At 41.1% G+C, this 20204-nt stretch overlaps 1 protein-coding gene across 1 annotated transcript; it reads left to right on the top strand.

Annotated features, from left to right (window-relative positions):
• The first annotated feature begins 982 nt into the window (after nt 1-982).
• Nucleotides 983-17715, top strand: LOC118363587 (elongation of very long chain fatty acids protein 6-like). Its single transcript, XM_035744586.2, has 4 exons — nt 983-1210; nt 13060-13191; nt 14088-14239; nt 15713-17715. Exons 1-4 carry the CDS (start codon nt 1128-1130, stop codon nt 16171-16173), a joined length of 828 nt encoding a protein of 275 aa, XP_035600479.1. The 5' UTR covers nt 983-1127; the 3' UTR covers nt 16174-17715.
• Nucleotides 17716-20204: the final 2489 nt, after the last annotated feature.

Raw genomic sequence — 20204 nt, 5'->3', positions numbered from 1 at the left:
AGAAGTTCAGCCCACTGCGAACATACGCAGGTGCAATCCGATGGAGCAATGCATAATGATACTCCAGCAACCTTCTGCCTTCTTTCCACAGCCTACCACACTGCTAATAGGACATAACTCCAACTCATGTAGCGAATTCAGGGGACATCCAGGAGCAGAATAGAACCGACAACGTATATAATGCCTTATGAAGCGAGTGTTAAAATCCCCCGTGTGAAATTATCCACAAGGGTGTAACGTCTTGGGAATCCATGCAGGAGTTCCTTATTCAGGTTTGGCCCTCAAGGCAGAGTTGCGTCTGTAAGGTGGAATGAGACTGTACCACTTATGATGGCATAATATGCATGTGCTCATTAAGTGGTATTGGTCTCATCCACACTCTGCCTTGGTGACCGAACCTGAATACGGAGTTCCTGCATGGACTGGTGAAGTCGTTACATCCCTATGGAGCATTCCATACAGGGCAGTATAACACTGGCATTATATGTTGCAAACCTTGCAAAAATACAGAACTCATGTGTGCATTCTGATGTCGTTACACCCCTGTGGAGCATTTCATTCAGGGTATTATAATATCCACATTTACGGCCAGGCGTAATACCTTATGAAGCAAACTGTTATAATTTACTGGCAATAATGCTCTTTGGATGTTGTAATGTACGTTTATATGCAGTGTTATTAGCACCTGTTATTCATGGCTTATAAAGCATTAGGAATGTGCTCTAATGCAGCAAATGAAGTGTTACCAAATGTTGATGCACTATTAGAAGGAATGGAAACTTGGATTCATGTGAAGACTTATTTCACATTTCCCAATAGGCTGTAGAAAGCATGTGCAGTCTCAGTGACTGACAGCATAGCCCTTACAGTGACGATCTACTGTACTTGGAGAATATATACTTCCAACGGGCTTTAGGACCTTGAATCCAACTCCTTGGTGGAGAGGGCGTATGCCGGCTCTAGGTGGAAGGCATATAGCCGAACATTCACATTAAGTTGGGAGTTTCTCGCAGTGGCAAGAGCAATGCGAGAAAAGGGGTGTTGCTGAGATAGAGATAATTCAGTTGAATATAACACATCGTCAGAATATACATTTGTCTCCGTTTATAGGAAAGATCACAGAGAACATGTCGGTGTTGGCTCTGCAAGAGTACGAATTTGAGAAACAGTTCAACGAGGACGAAGCCATACGATGGATGCAAGAAAACTGGTAGGCTATATGAAATATCCTATTGATGTTGGAATGATTGTTGGTTTATATGTAGCATAATATCCTCATAATCTTATAAATAGAAACAGGAATTTCATTAATAAGAATAATATAGCCTATCTTTCTGGATGCTGCTAACTTCAAGTTTGCAAATAGTTTATGGTCTGCTTATAGGCTATCCTATAATAAAAGCTCCTATGAAGTTAGAGTATCGTCCGCACACAGTAGTTTACCATATTCACAGCATTGCTATGATGCATATATGCCTGCTGTGCATTAGTTACAATGAATCAAGGAAGGGTCCCTTGGTGTCAGGGAACTGACTGATCATAGCATCTTCTGATGAGACTCTCAGTGATTTGTCAGTGAAGAGAAGTAGTGTGTTTATTTTAGGCTTTTAGGCATCTTACGTTCACTGCTGCCCAATACTGTAGCTCGTGTGACAACTGGCAGGCTATGAATGAAATAAACCCGAATTTGGTAGGCGGGGTACTGACAGCGGTAGACGGTGAGTTTATTACTATTATATTTAGCCTACCGTCCGTCGCGCTCCGGCTTGGAGTCGGTAGGCAAGTTTCTCCAAACGGTCAGAATAACTAAACAAACGTGTTAATTCTTTGAAACAGAGCGATACGTCTATGATGCTCACCATTACAACCACGTTCCCCAAAAAAATGTGATCAAATTATAGCCAAACATGAAAGATAATGGCACTGCCTGGATCGGCTATATATGTTCATGTTCTGGACATATGCTCACCAAAAATGGTTTAAGATCTTATCTCTTATCTTATAAGCAGGTTATGCTCAATCTGCAATCACACCACCCTCTTAATATTGGTAAGTGACTTCAGGAAATAAATCCCCATTATGCTTATTGATCATTTTTATAGCCACCAGTGTCCAATTCGTGAGTCAATTCGTGAGTTTACCAGTGTTGTAGCCTGTAAGAGGTTACCACTCATGCTTTGGTTTAGCCGAATAAACTCAGCTCCACAATTTATGATGGAGTTGAGTGGCGACTAGTGTGGGCGGACTGGAGCGTTTTATTCAAACCTTTTCAGCACCGAAAGAATAGCCCGCAATTACACAACAATGTTGTGTGTAATTGCTGGTCTTTGGGTCCTGAAATCAGTCGTGTTTTATGTTGTTCAACTCCATAGTAAATCGCGGAGTTGAGTTTAATGGGCTAGCATGGGTTATAAATTGACTTTCAAACAGATGCTCATAGTATTTATACCGTTTGAAAAACCTTCAATGGACAGGGAGAAATCAAAGTTGTAACGTAGCAACAGCAGCAACCGACACGAATGCCACATGCTGGTTTATGGGTAGGCTACACAAGTATAAAGTAGCTCAAATAAGTGTGGTAATTTGTTATAGTAGAAACATTTATGTTGCAATGAAACACTTAATTTAAAATGGAAATGTTCCTGGGTGAGTCCAAATGTGATCCTTGTGGAAACATTTGTGCAGGAGTTGTCCATGAGTTGGTACTACCAACTGACCAATAGTGTAAACATTTGTGCAGGAGCTGTCCATGAGTTGGTACTACCAACTGACCAATAGAATGATGTCTGCTGACAGAGTGCTAGCCAATCACATCGCAGTTGATCTGTGCCGACTCTTCTGGGAAGCCTTGGAGCAGGGATGTCTGCTCTGGCAAGACCATATTGCATGGTTCTAAGAGGAAATAATCATTCATGAGTGGTTAGTCATATTCACCCATAGAAAATTAAATAGAAAGAGGCCTACAATAGGTTTATGAACATGTAACATGGTTTGAGAGAGATTTTAGAGTAGGAAAAGTGGTTGTAAATAGTTGCAGCCCTTCAACATAAACTCATAGAGAGGAAAATAAGCATTTAATGTTAACCAACCTGTTTCTTTCTCTGCCATACAGATACAATAGCAATGCATTGCTTCATGTGTCATAGATTTTTTGGCACATTTGAACTGCCGTCAATCTTTGGGGCCCTATTCAATCAAACCAAATACCTTAATTACACGCTCTGATCCATGTTCTCTTCAAAACAACACTTTCAAACTCTGTGGCACTGTAATTGAAATGTGTTCTCACTATGTGGGAAAAAAACCCCTCTCTCGCATCACATTTCTTGAATGGGCCACGGTATGTTGAGGCCTACCAAACACCAATGGGAAAGAGGAAATGTTTAATGGTAGGCTGCTTGGCTACTGTAGTAGCTGGCTATTGACTACTGTGTGATGAAATGGTTGCAGGGATGGACTCTGTAGCAGCCAGTACTAATATAGACTTATGGAAAGTGCACCTGAGTCCAGCGAGAACAAAACCCCTGGGGAAAGTGAGGACAGATGATAAGCTCTTTTGTGAACAACTGCGAACAATCAGGCTAATGCAAACCTTGCCTCATTGTTGTAACAAGGGTTGTTCTCTGCTGCCTCTCAACTATTTGGGTGCTCAATTATACAAACAGGAGAGAAGAGTAATGGTTGACTCAGCATCTCTGAAAATGGCGTCTGGCCAATCCAGGCTTGCATCACTACAACGGCTTCTGGGCCGGCTAAGTAAACTGCCCCTGGTGTCATATTTTGTTTGCATAATTCTTTCTCAGGAATACAGTATATAGACATTTCGTGGATTAAGGAACGTTTTCTCTTGCAGTGAGCCAACAAATTGCCACTGTGACATTTAGATGATGACATTAAACAGATTTTTTTCACGAGATCACCGTTCAATTGCAATAGGATAAGCATAATTGTAAACATGAGTGTACGGCTCTGTGCCAGCAAGTGTCCAAACAACAACCTTACAGATCAGCTCACAGCTGGCTATCTGCCTGCAATTAAGATGAAGGCTGGTCTCAATGTCCAGCACACTGTGGCTGCCTGCCACTGAAATACACATATATTCCATTTACCTGCTGAGTCATTCTCACTCTCAGTTCTCAGTTCCCCACAGATGTCCCAATTGCTCAGCGTCAGTGATGGTTGCTTATGTTGTGTAGTGTATTCAGTCGTTGAAACCCTCAATGGGCTTCCAAGCAATTGGATACCATCCTCTTGGGTGAATGCATGTCATTGTAGAATCAGTTGTTTTGTGCAATTCTGAAGGAAGTGCTGTAGACCCCAACAAAGCATGATGGGATACTATGTTAGCTTGTGCCGTGGACATAAAGTATTTATTGTGCTCTTTGTTCAAATATTGGATGGTTCTGTCAGAGCATTATGATGATAGATTTGTTGCTCTGATTAAAAGTTAGTTGAGGTTCAAATGTGCAAGACAAATGGTATTGTCTGTATGCTGTACTGTTGAGGATGTGCCCATTAACGAAAACAGACTTGTAGGTCTTAGGAAGATTACTGTTCCCCCTGCAGTCTCATGTTACTCATGTTACTGATCCAGTCCAACTTGTCTGCTTATTAAATTTTTGTTCAGCTGCCAAGAACATTTGCAGCCTTTTGTTATGGATTCCTAGAGCTCTAATCACTGGTTGGAAAATGCACTCCCAATGGGTTCATTAGGAAGGGACCCCTACCTCCTAGGAACATACATTTGAACGGATTGGAAACTATAGGTGTAAGCAATATGCGTCAACTTGCCTTCTGATAAGCAATACGATGCAAATTCCATCCAGCCTATCTGTCCAATTGTTTCAGATCTACAGGAGTTCCTAGAGGGAACAGGCAATGCTTCCTTTTGGAATTCAGCCGACGTCTTTGGTCCTCAGTTACCCAGCATAATCTTGCCATCACATTCTAATTTCTTAAGGAACCTCCCAGCTAGCACATTTAGATCCTTGGAAGTTGTGGGAACATGTGTTTTTGTTTTCATATTTGTTGTGAGAGCAAAGCCATAAGTTTACTGACCGGTAAAACTGAACAGATGTGAAAATGTTGCCTGTTCTGGGAATGTATATTTTTAGGCTGCAGGGAGGTTCTGAGAACATTTTACTCTGATTCCCTTAAAGTTTTCCTGTGAGGTTTTATTAACGCTCTGAGATCGGAAAATATAGGTTATTTTAAGGTTATTAAATAACATCCTAAGAACATTCTCTAAATGTTGTGATCGTTTTGTTATGGTTATTATTTAAAGTTTTCTTAACACTGTAAGAACTACATTTAAATGTTATTTGCTATCTTACTTGGGATTAACTTTTCTGAACTCCAAGCACAGATACAGTAGAACAACATGGACATGAATTTGTTTTGGCATTAGTAATGAACATATATATATATATATATTGTGACTCGGCATCAGTGAGATTAAAATGTATGATCTTCTGTTCTCTATCCCGGGAATTAGTCCATTGCAACTCCAGGATGGAACAGGCATGTCATGTATTTTTACGCATACAAAGTTGTTAATTTTAGTCTATTCAAACAGACCCTATTTCAAAGGAAACACGCACTCATTAAGGTCAGGTGTGGCCAATAGGTGGGCATGGCCAACACACCTGAAGCGAGTTTGGTTGACGCTGAGAACGGAATGTACTATATGTTTTCAAACAACATTCTTAGAAACATGGTCTGAACGTTGCTAACGTTTCCTTATGATTTTTATGGAATGTTTTCGTCATGTCCTGAGAACGGAATATAAAGCTTATTGATGTTAATGTGTAGATTTACATTTTTTTTAGAACATTCTCAGAATATTGCCAGGAACTGACATTAAAGAGAAACCATATATTCTCTGAATGTTCTGAGAACTGTGCTTCAGTCAGACAATTGTTTTAATATTCCCAGAACGTAGTAAAAATATGACATTAATCAGAACCACATTGGAACTTGTATGGAATGTTCTGTGGAAGTACTGAAATTCCCACAGAAGAACATTGTTTCTTGACGTTCTCTGACAAATTTGAGAACATTACTTTAAATAGAACCATGAGGAAACCTGTAGGAAATGTTATGCTGGAGTACTGAAATTCCAACAGAAAATCTTTGTTTCTTGACATTCTTAGAACAATTTGAGAACATTCCCAATGTCAAACCAGTTGGAGAACGTTCCTAGAACGTTCTTAGAACATTTTTGTGAAGTTCCTTAAATGTGCTGAGAATGTTCCAAAGCTAAGCAACTATCCTGCACCATTCCCGGAAAGTTGTGGGAAGGTTGTATGCAAAATAACTACAGGACTACCACTCTCTCACCAAGCTCTATCATATGGTTTTCAGAACATTATGTGCTAATTCGGCCTCCTCTCCCCTCGGTAGCTAATACTACATCATCAATGATTGTGACTCTCTGACAAAGGTTAGAATTTTACCTTTCTCTAAGGTTAGGCCAGCTAGCTGGTCTCCAATGAGTTATGGTATCGACTCCTGGGAGTAATGTTTTGCATGCTGCTTTTCCCAGAAGGACAGGCTGCAAAGATGATGATTGCTGCTGACTGCGTCGACCCAGAGCACACCTCTGACTTGACGTTGATTCACCCAGCAGCTCATCTGAATTGGGGAGACAGAGATGAAGATATTGGGTGAACGTTTCTCAAGAGAAAAACCCTCTCTCAAATTTGACTCTGCCATCTCGTCACAGTCCCAGCTGAGAGTTGAGATGCTAACAGAGGAAAGAGCAGTCATTCCATCATCAAGTCAATTTCACCAAACAGCTTTAGCAGAGGCATAGCCCTTTTCATTCCAACAGTGTGTCACATTAAATGTGTTTTTGCATTTGTGCAAGTGGCCATGAGGTGCAATGTACATCTAATTTGCACCACTTACCATGCATCCTTCTATTCCCTAGTGATCTACATCTGGCACAATGGCAATAGGTCTCATTAAAACCTTTGCAAAGCAAAATGGGGGAATAGGTCTAATTCAAACCTTTGCAGAACGTTCATTCTCTTCCTACTATAAATAAACCAGTCACTCACCATTACACTTTAATCCCTTAACAAGCTGAAACTATTATTTGCCAGAGCCAAAGTAAATAATTTGCCTTGTTGTACAATTATTATCAGCTCAACAGAAATAGGCAGTGAAACTAACAGTGTAAATGTTAAAGTGGCAATATGTAACCTTTGGGGGCAACCTAACCAAATGTTAGTTATAAATCTATCATTCTACTTGAATACAAGTCTAAGAAGCGGTAGATCTATGTGCACTATTTCTATGCTTCCCATTCTTAAGTTTTGTTTTTGCAGCTTTTATTTTCGGTTTTGTACACCAGCTTCAAACAGCTGAAACAACCATTTTGTTTATTGAAATTGATCAGAAATACAGTGTAGACATTGTTAATGTTGTGAATGATCATTGTAGCGGGAAAAGTCAGATTTTAATGGAATATCTATATAGGCGTTCAGAGGCCCATTATCAGCAACCATCACTCCTGTGTTCCAATGGCACATTGTGGTAGCTAATCTAAATTTATAATTTTAAAAGGCTAATTGATCATTAGAAAACCCTTTTGCAATTATGTTACCACAGTTGAAAACTGTTGTTCTGATTAAAAAAGAAATAAAACTGTCCTTATTTAGACTATTTTAGTATCTGGAGTATTAGCATTTGTGGGTTCGTTACAGGCTCTAAATGGCCATCCTCACACTGCAAAGCCTTTTTAAAATGAGAAACTTGGATTAGCTACCATGACGTGCCATTGGAACACAGGAGTGATGGTTGCTGATAATGGGCCAAAACAAGGACATTTCTAAGTGACCCCAAACTTTTGAACGGTAGAGTATATTATTTATTTCACAGCAGTTTAGGTAGAGAATCATTGTACCATCTTATTTTGTCACATAAACTGAAATGAGGTGAACTATTCGAGTTTCAGCAACTAGGAAATAGTGGAGCGATTTCGGCGTAGTGCAACTTTAAATAATCGTATAATTTTTTAATCGTATAACTCATTCTTCTTCCCATTTTCATTAAATACACTGCCGTATACATGAAGTATCACTTTTTAGTGTTAGGTTTTGTATAATCTCATCCAACAGATGGCTCTCTCTCTGTCAACCTGTCTGGTTTCACAACGCCCCTGAATGGAACTTGAATGGGAGTCTATGGCAGGAACGGCAACAACTGGATGATCTCTCAGTCTATCATTATTTAGCGCAACCTTTAGAACCTTCCCCCTACTTTGTAGACTTCAAAGCACAAGCAGTGCAAGTAATTTAAGCAAGGAAGTGAGTTCGGAAAATCTGAAAGTACGCATCTTAGAATTAGATTTCACATACAATATCAACATTATATGCCTGAACTCAGAATCAATAGGGCTCACCCAAAATAATATGGCTAAAGTGATTTTCATAATCTAATACAACTGTCGGAGGTTCGCTCCCTCTCGGTTTCCACTAGCTTCCATAGCCACAAATCTAAAATGGGTTAATTTAAGCTTAACTTAGGTATAAGCATCAGGTTAGTAGTATGGTTAAGGTTATGTTTAAAATCAGATTTTATGAAGAGAAATTGTAGAAATAGGCAGGGTTTATGACTTTGTGTCTGTGTTGATTAATGACGACTCTCTCCCGCCTCGATTTAGAGCCACACCTCATAGTCCTGTGATTTTCTCAGAATACAAATAGATTAGCAAGTCACTCAGTAAATCCACACCCACAAAGTTCCAAACAGTCCCACACTGTTACCAGGTTCTATGGGCCAGAAATTCGAGCCTGGAGACAAGGTTCGGTGTTATTCGATGCAAGAAATACTGAATCTGTAATATTCAGGACTTATTTATTGCTTGGCCTTATGTATCAGTTTGTTTATGGAACCGAAAGTTTGGCGTACCTCAGGGATCTGACTTGACACCACTACTGATTCCTCTGCTACTGTCCAACCTACAAACGATCAAAGATAGCCAGGGGTCAAGGTAGTTCACCCTAAACTTAGCCACCTTACTGTGAGGACAGCTCCAAGACTGAACACACACACACACACACACACACACACACACACACACACACACACACACACACACACACACACACACACACACACACACACACACACACACACACACACACACACACACACACACACACACACACACACACTCATCCTCACACTGCAAAGTCAGTGTTACGTAAGGGGAGAAATCTCCTGCTCCAGCTAATACAGATCTAAGTTACACAGCAGGTTAGCTAGCAGCTTTGACCAACACAGCTAGGGGGAGGGGAAGGGCCACTTATTGTGAACTGCTTTGGAAGGTGTGTGCAGATCTTGCCCGTATGTGCAGATCTTGCCCGTGTGTGCAGATCTTGCCCATAATACAAAGACTCCTTTGTATTATAGAAATTGAGCCAAATAGTTCCTGCCATTGTGCAGTATCTTGCTCAGGTGTGATTTATGTCTTCAGTTAAGATTTGTTTCGAAATCTGTTCACACTTTCCCTGGTCTCTCGCTCAGGTGTGATTTATGCCTTCAGTTAAGATTTGTTTTGAAATCTGTTCACACTTTCGCTGGTCTCTCGCTCAGGTGTGATTTATGCCTTCAGTTAAGATTTGTTTTGAAATCTGTTCACACTTTCCCTAGTCTCTCGCTTAGGTGTGATTTATGCCTTCAGTTAAGATTTGTTTTGAAATCTGTTCACACTTTCGCTGGTCTCTCGCTCTGAAAAAAGGCCTCTTATACTGTTTATATATTCGCAGAGCAAGATCATTATTGCACCGATTTTTCAATAAAGCCCCAAACCAGTGGACATATTATTCCACAAGTAAATGCACAGAGTTGCAGCATGTGGTTGTCGTTATGATACAGTGTTGTGCGATCCTACATTATGATTAAAAGCAGGTTCAGTCATTAGTTCTAATATGACCTAAATATTAAAGTCATCAACATTTTTATTTTATATATATATATTAGTTCACGCCACTTGCAAGCTCTGTTTGACAGGATGACCCGATGCATGATGCTGACATACGACAGAATGCTATCCCCACCACTGCTTTGCTCGCTCTATCAGAAATGCATTAGATGAGCCCCTAATGTTGTCTTTGCTCCAGCAGTGGCTTTGATACACAGACTCGGCTACCGCCCAGCAAGTCACACCCAGCGATAAGGGAATGCATGGGAGCTGGCTGGCTCTCCATGGACTCTGATGATGACTGGCAAAAAGAGAAGCTCTGTTGGATAGTTCTCAGGGATGTGAGAGGTGCAATATACTAATGAAGAAAAATGTCTACCACTGGTTGAGTTGTCAGCTAATGGAAATTCAATGTTAAATTAACAAAACATTTCACAATGTCATTGGATTTAAGATAAAAGTTGGATGTAAAAAAAAAAAAAATCCCTTACGTTTATGACTTTTAAAAATCGGATCAGTTTTCCACGTCGATTCAGCGTCATTACGTAACATTTACATTTTTCAAATGATGTGTGAAACAACGTTGATTCCACCAGTTTTTGCCCAGTGGTTTGTGCCATCACTATTAGTCAGGAACAGCTTTTATGGTGTACAGTTTCCTGTCATTTGGGATTTCCAAATAGCATTGCATTTACATGTAAGCAGACACTTTTTTTGTTGTTTTACGAGTTTTCATCTAAATACATCCTGTCTCATGTCGCTTTGTTGTTCAATATTGTCAGAAAGGAGTAGAGTACAAATAAATCAGTCATGAAGAAATGAGTTCAGTGCCAAGAAAGTCACATTTTTGGGAATTGTTTGAAGTGCAGTGCATAAATCTTGTTTCAGGTGAAGATGGATTAGTACACCTTCTCTGATGTTGTCATTCAGAGATGATTGCATATTCCTGACAGCATTTGCATATCCCCTGACAGAGCTGCTCTGTTGTAATTTGCTTAGAGGCACAGATCTAGGATCAGCTTATACTCCCCCAATCATAACCATGATGAAAATGCTAAACTGACCAGTGATAAGCATATCGGGCAATCTTCAATGTACTCTGACCGAGGTATAGACAGGCAGTAAGAGACACATTCAGCCCTGATGGAAGCTCTGGCTTGAATGCCCTTGCCACTTGCAGCTACTACGAGTCGTGGAGGCATGATGTGAATTCACACTGACATCTCAAATTAATTTCCATTCCTGGAGGCATAGCTTGGCCACAGCTGACCTGATCAAGCAAGGAGAGAGACTTTGTAGACTTTGACCGTGCCTCAGGTTTTCTCTGATATTTGTGGGTTTTTCCGATTCGCAATACCTCCTTATTGTACCTCATTCAGACCGTACTCTGTAGGGCTTTTCACACTACTGAGACAAACCGAACTGAACCAAACCAAGCTGTACTGAGCTGACCTGGGTACCTGGTTTCTAGGAACTGTGCTGGATTGGACAATGTGAGAAGGAAATAACCGAACCAGCAGAGTTTGGTTTGAGTTTGGTGTGATAGTGTGAAAAGGGTATTTGGTCCTCTACCTCCTAGTATCCACATCTCTGAAGCTTCATACTGTTATGAGGAATCACACTGAAGGCCATTTATCATTGTGACCTTTAACCTTTTTTTAAAGTCTGAAGCCAGTGTGTGAGGAATGTGGGGATTGTTGCTAATCTAGAATAGGCTCTGCCTCTCTAAGTAGGATGCTTACTCTGAGTCGCTCCGTTCTTCACCCTTGTTTATTTACATCGAAACAACGAAGACATTCTGCGCTCATTGTGTGAAAGCAGATTCCTTTGGACTTTAACTGCACTGCTTTGTCCTTTGTTCAATCAGTTATCAAGCCTGGAAGCTTTCATTTTTTTGCATTTTGCACAAAGAGTGACATGTCGTCAATAACAATAATGTCCTTTCAGGATATTGTTTTGATGTAAGATTGTTCAGAAGTGTTACAGTAATGCTGGCAGTATTACATTATTCACATGGTCAACACAGGCTAGTTAGGGAGTGTCCCTATAGGAAGTTAGGATCTATTACATTTCTATAGCGTTAGGTTGGGGCGGCAGGGTAGCCTAGTGGTTCTAGTGTTGGACTAATAACTGAAATGTTGCAAGTTCAAATCCCTGAGCTGACAAGGTACAAATCAGTTGTTCTGACCCTGAACAGGCAGTTAACCCACTGTTCCTAGGCTGTCATTGAAAATAAGAATTTGTTCTTAACTGACTTGCGTAGTTAAATAAAGGTTAAAAAAAGTTTATTTTGTTTACAGAGCCTTTTTTTGTTGGTCAGGAAACAGTTCTTCCTTCCCTTCAAAGCAAATGGATCTATCCATAAATCCATAAAAGCTAGTGCGCAAAGGTAAACTTCCCATCTACTTCCTAAATGTACATCTGTTTCATGGAAAGAGGATGTTCGTGGTTATAATGTTCGTGGTTATAATGCTTCTGGGAATTGGTTCTGGGAACTTGTGTTGAACTTGTGTTATAAGGATGGGCAGAGCAAAGAAGGTGGTGAGAGTGGACTTTTTAGGTCATATCTCTCCTGCATTGAATTGACAACTCCAAAAACCACTCCAATCTGCCTGGGGGGATGGCAGATAGGCTGAGAGGCGACGCCTTTGCTATCATAGTTAGAGAACTCAAGCATAATGACAAGCCACATTTTCTTCCTCAATCTAAACTTTGATCATAATTACCCTAAATGAGCTTTCTCCTTTTTCTTCTCTTCAACCATTTTTCACAGGGAAGCTACGCAAAATAGTGCACTTATCTCCTGGTTCTTGTAGACCTCGTCAGCTGAACAGAGCAATAAACAGTGCTGTTGCCACCATACGAAGCTGATGGTACAGAATGGAGAAGGGGAGTTATTGCCATTTACGTTTGTTTGCAAGGCCTAGGGTTTTCCCCCCAAAATCTCATCAAATCACATTTTATTCGTCACGTTCGCCGAATACAACAGGTGTAGGCCTTACCGTGAAATGCTTACTTACAAGCCCTTAACCAACAATGCAGTTCAAGACATAGAGTTCTGAAAATATTTACCACAGGTGGCAGTGAGTGCCGAATGTGTAATGTTCACAAAACTCCATCCTTTACAGGAAGAAGTCGTTCCTCTTCTCAGCCCTCTATGCTGCCTTCATACTAGGCGGTCGCCGTGTGATGAAACGAAGGGAGAAGTTTGAGCTGAGGAAACCGTTGGCACTGTGGTCCCTCACTCTCGCAGTATTCAGGTAAGAGGCAACAGATATTTTCAACACCGGTCCAGTTGTTATGGGCTTTCGTTTTATTGTTGTTGCTGGATTTCAATTTTGAGGGTTGGCTCTGTTTGGGTGTGGCTTGCCCTGATTTGAATTGTCCTCATTGGTCAGGATGTGTTGCACCTGTCGCCTCATTAGTCGGTAGAGGTAGTTTCATTAGTAAGTAGGTAGTTTCACCTGTGTTTGCAGAGTGGCTGGCGGAGTTCTCAACTTGGCATGAGCGATGTCGGAAGAGCGACACCGCTGTTTAGCTCTTCCTCTTTAAGTTTTTATCTCGTGTCTCCCCTGTTTGGTTTGCTCCACGTTTATTTGCACTCCCTTACCTAAGTTGTTGTGGGCTTTCCTTTCCATTAGTTTGTCTGATGTCAGGCAAATCTAGTGGACGTCCATGGTGAGTGTTTGTTAGGACCTTACTTGAGTTGTCTTGGCAAGCACCCAGTCAGTAAGTACCCCTAGTGATGCCTTTTAGAACCCATTTTAAAACCTCACCTGTTTCGTTCTGGTTGTCAGTTGGGTCATTTGTTAGTTCCCTATTTCTGTTGAGTGATGATTTTTGGTTTCTTATTGGGGAACGTACGTAACACAGTCAATGCACATGCTGTAAGCATGTTGTATAGCATTAAATAGCTATATATAACTATCGGGTCAATTTTAAAGTTATGTTCCGGATAGTTTTGAGTAAAGAACTCACTCACTGTGTAGAAGTCCTCGTGCTGTAAAATGTTCACGTGTGTGCATAGGCAGTAGTTGTGTAAACAACGATGCTGTACAAACTTTGCTGTAGCAGGAGTGACCGTATTCCAGGATTCTTGGGCTTGACTTAGTGTATTCTGCTAACTGTTTTTTCTGTCTGTCTCTCTCTTGTCCAGTATATTTGGTGCTGTCCGCACTGGGAGTTACATGACATACATTCTGATGACTAAAGGGCTCAAGCAGTCAGTGTGTGATCAGAGCTTCTACAACGGGCCGGTCAGCAAGTTCTGGGCCTACGCCTTTGTGCTCAGTAAAGCACCCGAATTGGGTAAGATGACTGACTTCTACTACTACTACTACTAGTATACTACTACTACTACTAGTATACTACTACTACTACTACCATTATCTGTAATAAAGTGTTTTACATGTGAATGCCTGTTTGTGTCCATTGTGGTTTGTGGTATTAGACGTGAAAATATGTTAATAATTTACATGAAATATCTCTGCCCCCATGTGGCTGAAATAACCCACCTGAGGATCGGCACACGGATCTGTAGGCATGAAAATGCTGTCATGTCAGACATTTCACACACAGTAGCACAAGAAACAAATGACGTCTTCGATGATCTTTTCTGTCCTCAATTGCCTCAGCGACAGGCGTGCCCTCTCACCCCAACGGGGGCAAGTTTGGATGACCTTTCACTCGTCCCCAAAGACTGTCTGGGAATACATTTTCTTCCTGTGTAGCCCTTTTGTATTTGCCCAGTCTTGCGGTCACTGGGGCTCCACACCCTGTCAGCTCTGAGTACGAGCCCATAGCAGGAGCTCCCTCTCAGGGGCACATGGAGGGGGATAGAAGCCCCTACCCTTAACTTGGTTCTAGAGCTTTGGTTGGTTGACCAGCACATTGAGGCCTGCAAATGGAACATAGCAGCCACTTAGCCAAATCACTGCTTGCTGTCACAGAGGCATATGGGAGGCAGAGAGAGAGAGTGAGAGAGAGAGCAGAGAGAGAAAGAGCAGAGAGAGAAAGAGAGCAGAGAGAGAGAGAGAGCAGAGAGAGAAAGAGAGCAGAGAGAGAGAGAGAGAGCAGAGAGAGAGATGCTGTACAAACACACGCTCTCACACACACAGACGGGGGCACAGAGCTAACTCTGAATCCTCTGGTAGTTTTCCACTTTCAAGCAGTGGGTTCACCAATTAGTCAGGAATGGTGGGCCCCGTTTCGCAGAGCAAAGTTTAATTTTCTTCCCCAAACCTTTCAAACCGATAAACCCTGGAGACGGATCTGTTCGCAGACATTGTTATTATATTTTGACGTGAAAGTACACCTACAGCATAAAGATTGTGAGTGAACCCACAGAGCATTTCATCTGTTATTAAATTCGGACCTAGATGTATTAAACAGGACCAGAGATACAGTATTCACTTATGAAGACAAATATAAAGCCAAGTTGTAGAGCACAGTAAAGATTTATTTGAGTCCTCACTTCGTCTTATCACGCCTAAATGTTGTCATCATGATCTTACAACATTGATGTGCCAAGAACATGGGTATTAGAAGATAACACCGAAGTAGAACTCAGTGCTAGTAATAAGTGTTACCTGAAATGGAAGGTCTGAGCTTTTGTACCTTTCAATTTGTAACTGTGAAATGTCAATTTCCTTCCCCTTTTCTAACTCTTTCTCAATGTCTCTGTCTCTCACTTTTTGTATACTTTCTCTGTTCCTTCCCTCTATATTCCATCTCTCTCTCTCTCTCTCTCTCTCTCTCTCTCTCTTCACACCCACCATGCAGGTGACACCCTGTTCATCGTGCTGCGGAAGCAGAAGCTCATCTTTCTCCACTGGTACCATCACATGACCGTTCTGCTGTACTCCTGGTACTCTTACAAGGACATGGTGGCCGGCGGCGGCTGGTTCATGACCATGAACTACCTGGTCCACGCCGTCATGTACTCCTACTACGCCCTGAGGGCGGTCGGCTTCAAGGTCTCAAGGAAATTCGCCATGTTCATCACGCTCACGCAGATCACCCAGATGCTGGTGGGCTGCGTGGTGAACTACCTGGTGTACTCGTGGATGCAGCAGGGTCAGGAGTGCCCGTCGCACGTGCAGAACATTGTGTGGTCCTCGCTCATGTACCTCAGCTACTTTGTGCTCTTCTGCCAGTTCTTCCACGAGGCCTACATTGACAAGACCAAGAAGGCCGCCGCAGCTAAAGCAGAAGCCGCCGCAGCCGCGAGGAAGACCCAGTAGACGCGTTTTGGGGAGGAAAAGAAAGAAAGAAAGAAAGAAAGAAAGAAAGAAAGAAAGAAAGAAAGAAAGAAGAGGATGTACTCGAGTCGCGGTGAACAATGACTGAGGAGATGGGGAGAATTATCCAGGAATGGATGGAGAGATGTATGGGTGATGCCGATAAATGGGCCGATAAATGGGTGGGTGGAGGAATGAAAGTGGGAGGGTAGGCTGGGGTTGTGTGGAACATGCAGGAACAAAAGGCGGGCTGCTGTCTGCTTGTGCTTTAGAATACTACTAACGTGCAAATGTCAAATCCTTTGCTTTGATGTGCCATCTCTAGAGCACTGTAGAAGGAAGCACTACCTACCAAGGTGACAAACAGTCAGTGTGTCCTTCACCTGATGTTCCTTTGGCTCCCACTTGATTCTCCATATTTATTATAAAAAATATAAAATCATATCAAAGGGACAGTTACATTTATACCAGATAAAGGAAGCACATCTACTTGAAAGGTGTTACTTGATAAATAGGAAGTGTATTGGTACTTGTGAAGAATGAGGTGGCTTCAATTTACGATTGAAACCATCTAGGTGTTTTTTGTCAGTGTCTTTCCTTCATCATTCTTTGTTTTTCTGTTTTGCTTTGTGAAATTGTTTTAGACACTGGGAGTGTGTGAGAGGTAGACTTTTGTATGACGGCTGATGTATGTTCGGTGGATGACTTGTACCGATGGAGTGGACAACACTGTATCTTCTGTATCCATCTTTGCAACACAACATTTTCTCAGATCTTAGGTTCCTCTCTATTCTTTCACAAAATATGCATATCATCTTGATAAAGATCTTGATAAAGATCAGATATGGGCTTAAAGATGCTAAAAGGCGTCGAAGGGGAAGGCTGATTAATTAGATACAAACATCTGATCTGAAGGCCCATTGGAGAAAAAAAAATCATGTGACCACACTGGATGTATGTGGCATGATAGGAAACCGGAGTCTGACAGTGACCTGTTCACCTGCCTGTAATGACCTCACAATGTCACCGACCACATTGGAAAGTGAGAAGCCATACCTTTCCATAGAGTTTAACGAAAGAAAGGGGTCTCGGAAAAAGGCCTTGAGACATTTTTTTGTTTAAGAAAAAAGCATGCAGTTGTCAAAATTCACTGTTATAACACTTTAAGTAACCGGTGTCTTTTAATGGTGTCTGTCACGCTATTGTTCATGGGATATTAATATTAACGTATGAACCAAGAGTGCAAACAAAGGAGTGTTATGCTGCCAACGGTGTCATGTCTGTTTATTTTATTCTCAGCAACGACTGTCTTGGCATCAGTCGTTAGTGGTTTAGTTGTATGTCAGTGAAGGCAAAGAGTACACATCAAGGGGAAATCATGCCACAGCCGTAAGCAGCTTGTATTACCACAGCCGTAAGCAGCTTGCGCATGTGTGTGAGAGCCGCACGTGTGTCAGAGTGTGTGAGGAAGTGACCTTTTGCACCTCGGTCTATTTGGCATATTGTTATTTTTCTTAACAAATAAACTAAACTGGTTCAATTGCATACCAGGGGTATGGTCTGGCCAAAAGATAGCAAAGATTCCACCTGCTACAACAACATCATGGTAGTTCATGTCTCTAGTGTCTGTTGGATACTTCACACACAGCTACATTACACAAAGAACATCATTTGAAACGTGCCTCGTAGGAACGACGCAAATGAGTTCGATCAAACCTAAGACAATTAAATGACCTGAGGTCCGGGGGGTATTTTGTAAACCACTTGCAGAGAAGTAACTGCATCTCACAATTTATAATGAAAATAATTGACACCGCACGTTATTCTATAACATGTTGGTAAAAAGTACAACTAGAATGATCTCCTAAACGAGAAGATTTCATTGCTCATTACGACGAAAGAGAGAGAACACCCTTGCAATGGATAGCAACAAGCGTATCTGTCTGCACAAGTGTCACAAACCCAGCAATCAGGTTTACAGTAGATGCTATAACATTGTCAACTTTGAGTTGAGTATCTACCCTGCAATTGGTTCAATATAGTCCAGGTGGGTGATAAGCAATCATGCAACACTTAGGGCTACTATCGTCATAGAGATTATTCGATGGCTATCTACTTAAGGCGCTTCGAAAGATAAACAAGTTATTGTCAGATAAACTCAGTATCCTTTCTATTCCGCCGTATCTCCGTTACCATAGGCACTCCATTTTAGAGAGTTGGTCAAAATTGAGATTAGCCTGTGTGCATGCATGCGTGTGCGTGTGTGTGCGCGTGCGTGTGTGGGCGTGCGTGTGTGTGTATGCTTACAGTGCTCATTTCTGTCACTGCTAGTAGTATCATACAGTACAGCCTTATATAGACCTACTCTGCATAAGCCTACTTCACATTGGCTTCATTTTATTTGGCGAGAAGGATCACGTTACGATGAGGAATATGAAGTTATACGAATTCTATGAAGTCAGTGTATGTTCAATCTATGTTCATGTCTTTGAAATGTTTACTTAGGCTGGTCTAACAAATGGTTAAACGTAGCACCAATGCATGTTCCCAAACTCCGCAATGTCAATTGATTCAAGCTCATACGCATCATGAAGCTGATCTTAAATAAGACCAACCAATATGCAATCTATCCGCAATATGCATATTGCGCCATTATCAACGCAAAAATGACTTGATACCAGATGACAAAAAGGTTGCATTTGGCTTATTACCTTGCCTGCAATGGGGATAGAGCATCTTACACAGCCATAAATTTAATAAGTAGAAATGTATATAAATGTCCCCACTGCCACTTGGGTTTTTATATTCTAAAATATATTAATCCGATTAGTACAATGCTGAATTATGTTATTTATACCTTACCTTTAAAGTATCTTTACTTCTTAACTTGAACTTTCATAATACCACACCTAAAAACAGGAAGGAGATACAAAGGCGTACATACACACCACCAATAACAGCACCTATTCGACAGTATAAAAGGGTGACGGTTCACATGATTGGGATAGCAATGGTGTACCAAGAACCAATATGAGCCCTTTCACATTACCCTCGTTAAATATTCACAATGAAGCTCCGAAGCCAATTCACTAGTGGAGATAACCAAGTGGCCCGACAACACCAACTCTTAATTACCACGTAATGCAACAGGCCTTCATATTTGCATTGGTATAACATCTCCCCGAAAGACGTGCGTATGGTGGCTCTCACTTTGCATAATCAAAGGAAGATTCGCCATGAATTTGCATCCACAAATGTGCACCTCTGCTTAAACATCTCTCTTGAGATGAATCGATCTGTTTTAAGACCATCTGAGCATATAATGGGAAATGCATATTCAAAGGGGGAGATGCTGGCTTGTAGCTGTCGCTCACGGCACACACCATATGTAAAGAGAAGCCTACAATAGGTTTGAATATTTACTACTGGGTCTCTTACCCTTCAGGGTTCAAATGAACTATTTCCTTCAACATTTCAGTAGCATACAGTATGTATCAACATAGTAGGACTATGTACAATTATACAAGATATGAAGACTATGCATTAAATATAATGGAATTTATGTGAAATAGTGAGTACTTGTCTAACATGTTACCATGCTACTGGCAATAAATACGGCTGGCTATCTACACCATTGGGGTCAAACCATTGGGGTGTATACACCATTGAGGTGTATTTCAATTCCAGTTAAGTTAGGAAATCTAAATGAGAAGATTTAGGCTAAAAAAACAGCTTGGGAGACAGAAAGAAATTGCACTTGACCAAGGTATGAACCGAGTTACAATTTTTTCACAATTTGATCTGAGATACAGTATAAATGGACCAATGTACTGATACTTGCTGTGGGAAACAGGGAAGCCTTAGAGCTTCCATGTGTTTACTTCCACAGTTTGCCATAGAATACTACAGTACTTACTATAGAATTCTATAGTAAACTGTATTATACTGTAGAATACTATACTACTCACTGTAGTATCCTTCGATAATGTGTAGTACTTACTATAGAATGTTGTAGTATACTGTAAAAACGACAG

Source organism: Oncorhynchus keta, chromosome 30 (assembly GCF_023373465.1).
Source record: "Oncorhynchus keta strain PuntledgeMale-10-30-2019 chromosome 30, Oket_V2, whole genome shotgun sequence".
Taxonomy (NCBI): Eukaryota; Metazoa; Chordata; class Actinopteri; order Salmoniformes; family Salmonidae; genus Oncorhynchus; species Oncorhynchus keta.
This window is presented reverse-complemented; position numbering and strand designations above follow the sequence as displayed.

What these genes read in the sequence shown, in the direction of transcription:
- LOC118363587 (XM_035744586.2), top strand. Translation starts at nt 1,128, where the DNA reads ATGTCGGTGTTGGCTCTGCAAGAGTACGAATTTGAGAAACAGTTCAAC. An exon ending in CGATGGATGCAAGAAAACTG is followed by an intron (nt 1,211 to 13,059) that starts GTAGGCTATATG and finishes CATCCTTTACAG; the next exon opens with GAAGAAGTCGTTCCTCTTCT. An exon ending in CAGTAAAGCACCCGAATTGG is followed by an intron (nt 14,240 to 15,712) that starts GTAAGATGACTG and finishes CCCACCATGCAG; the next exon opens with GTGACACCCTGTTCATCGTG.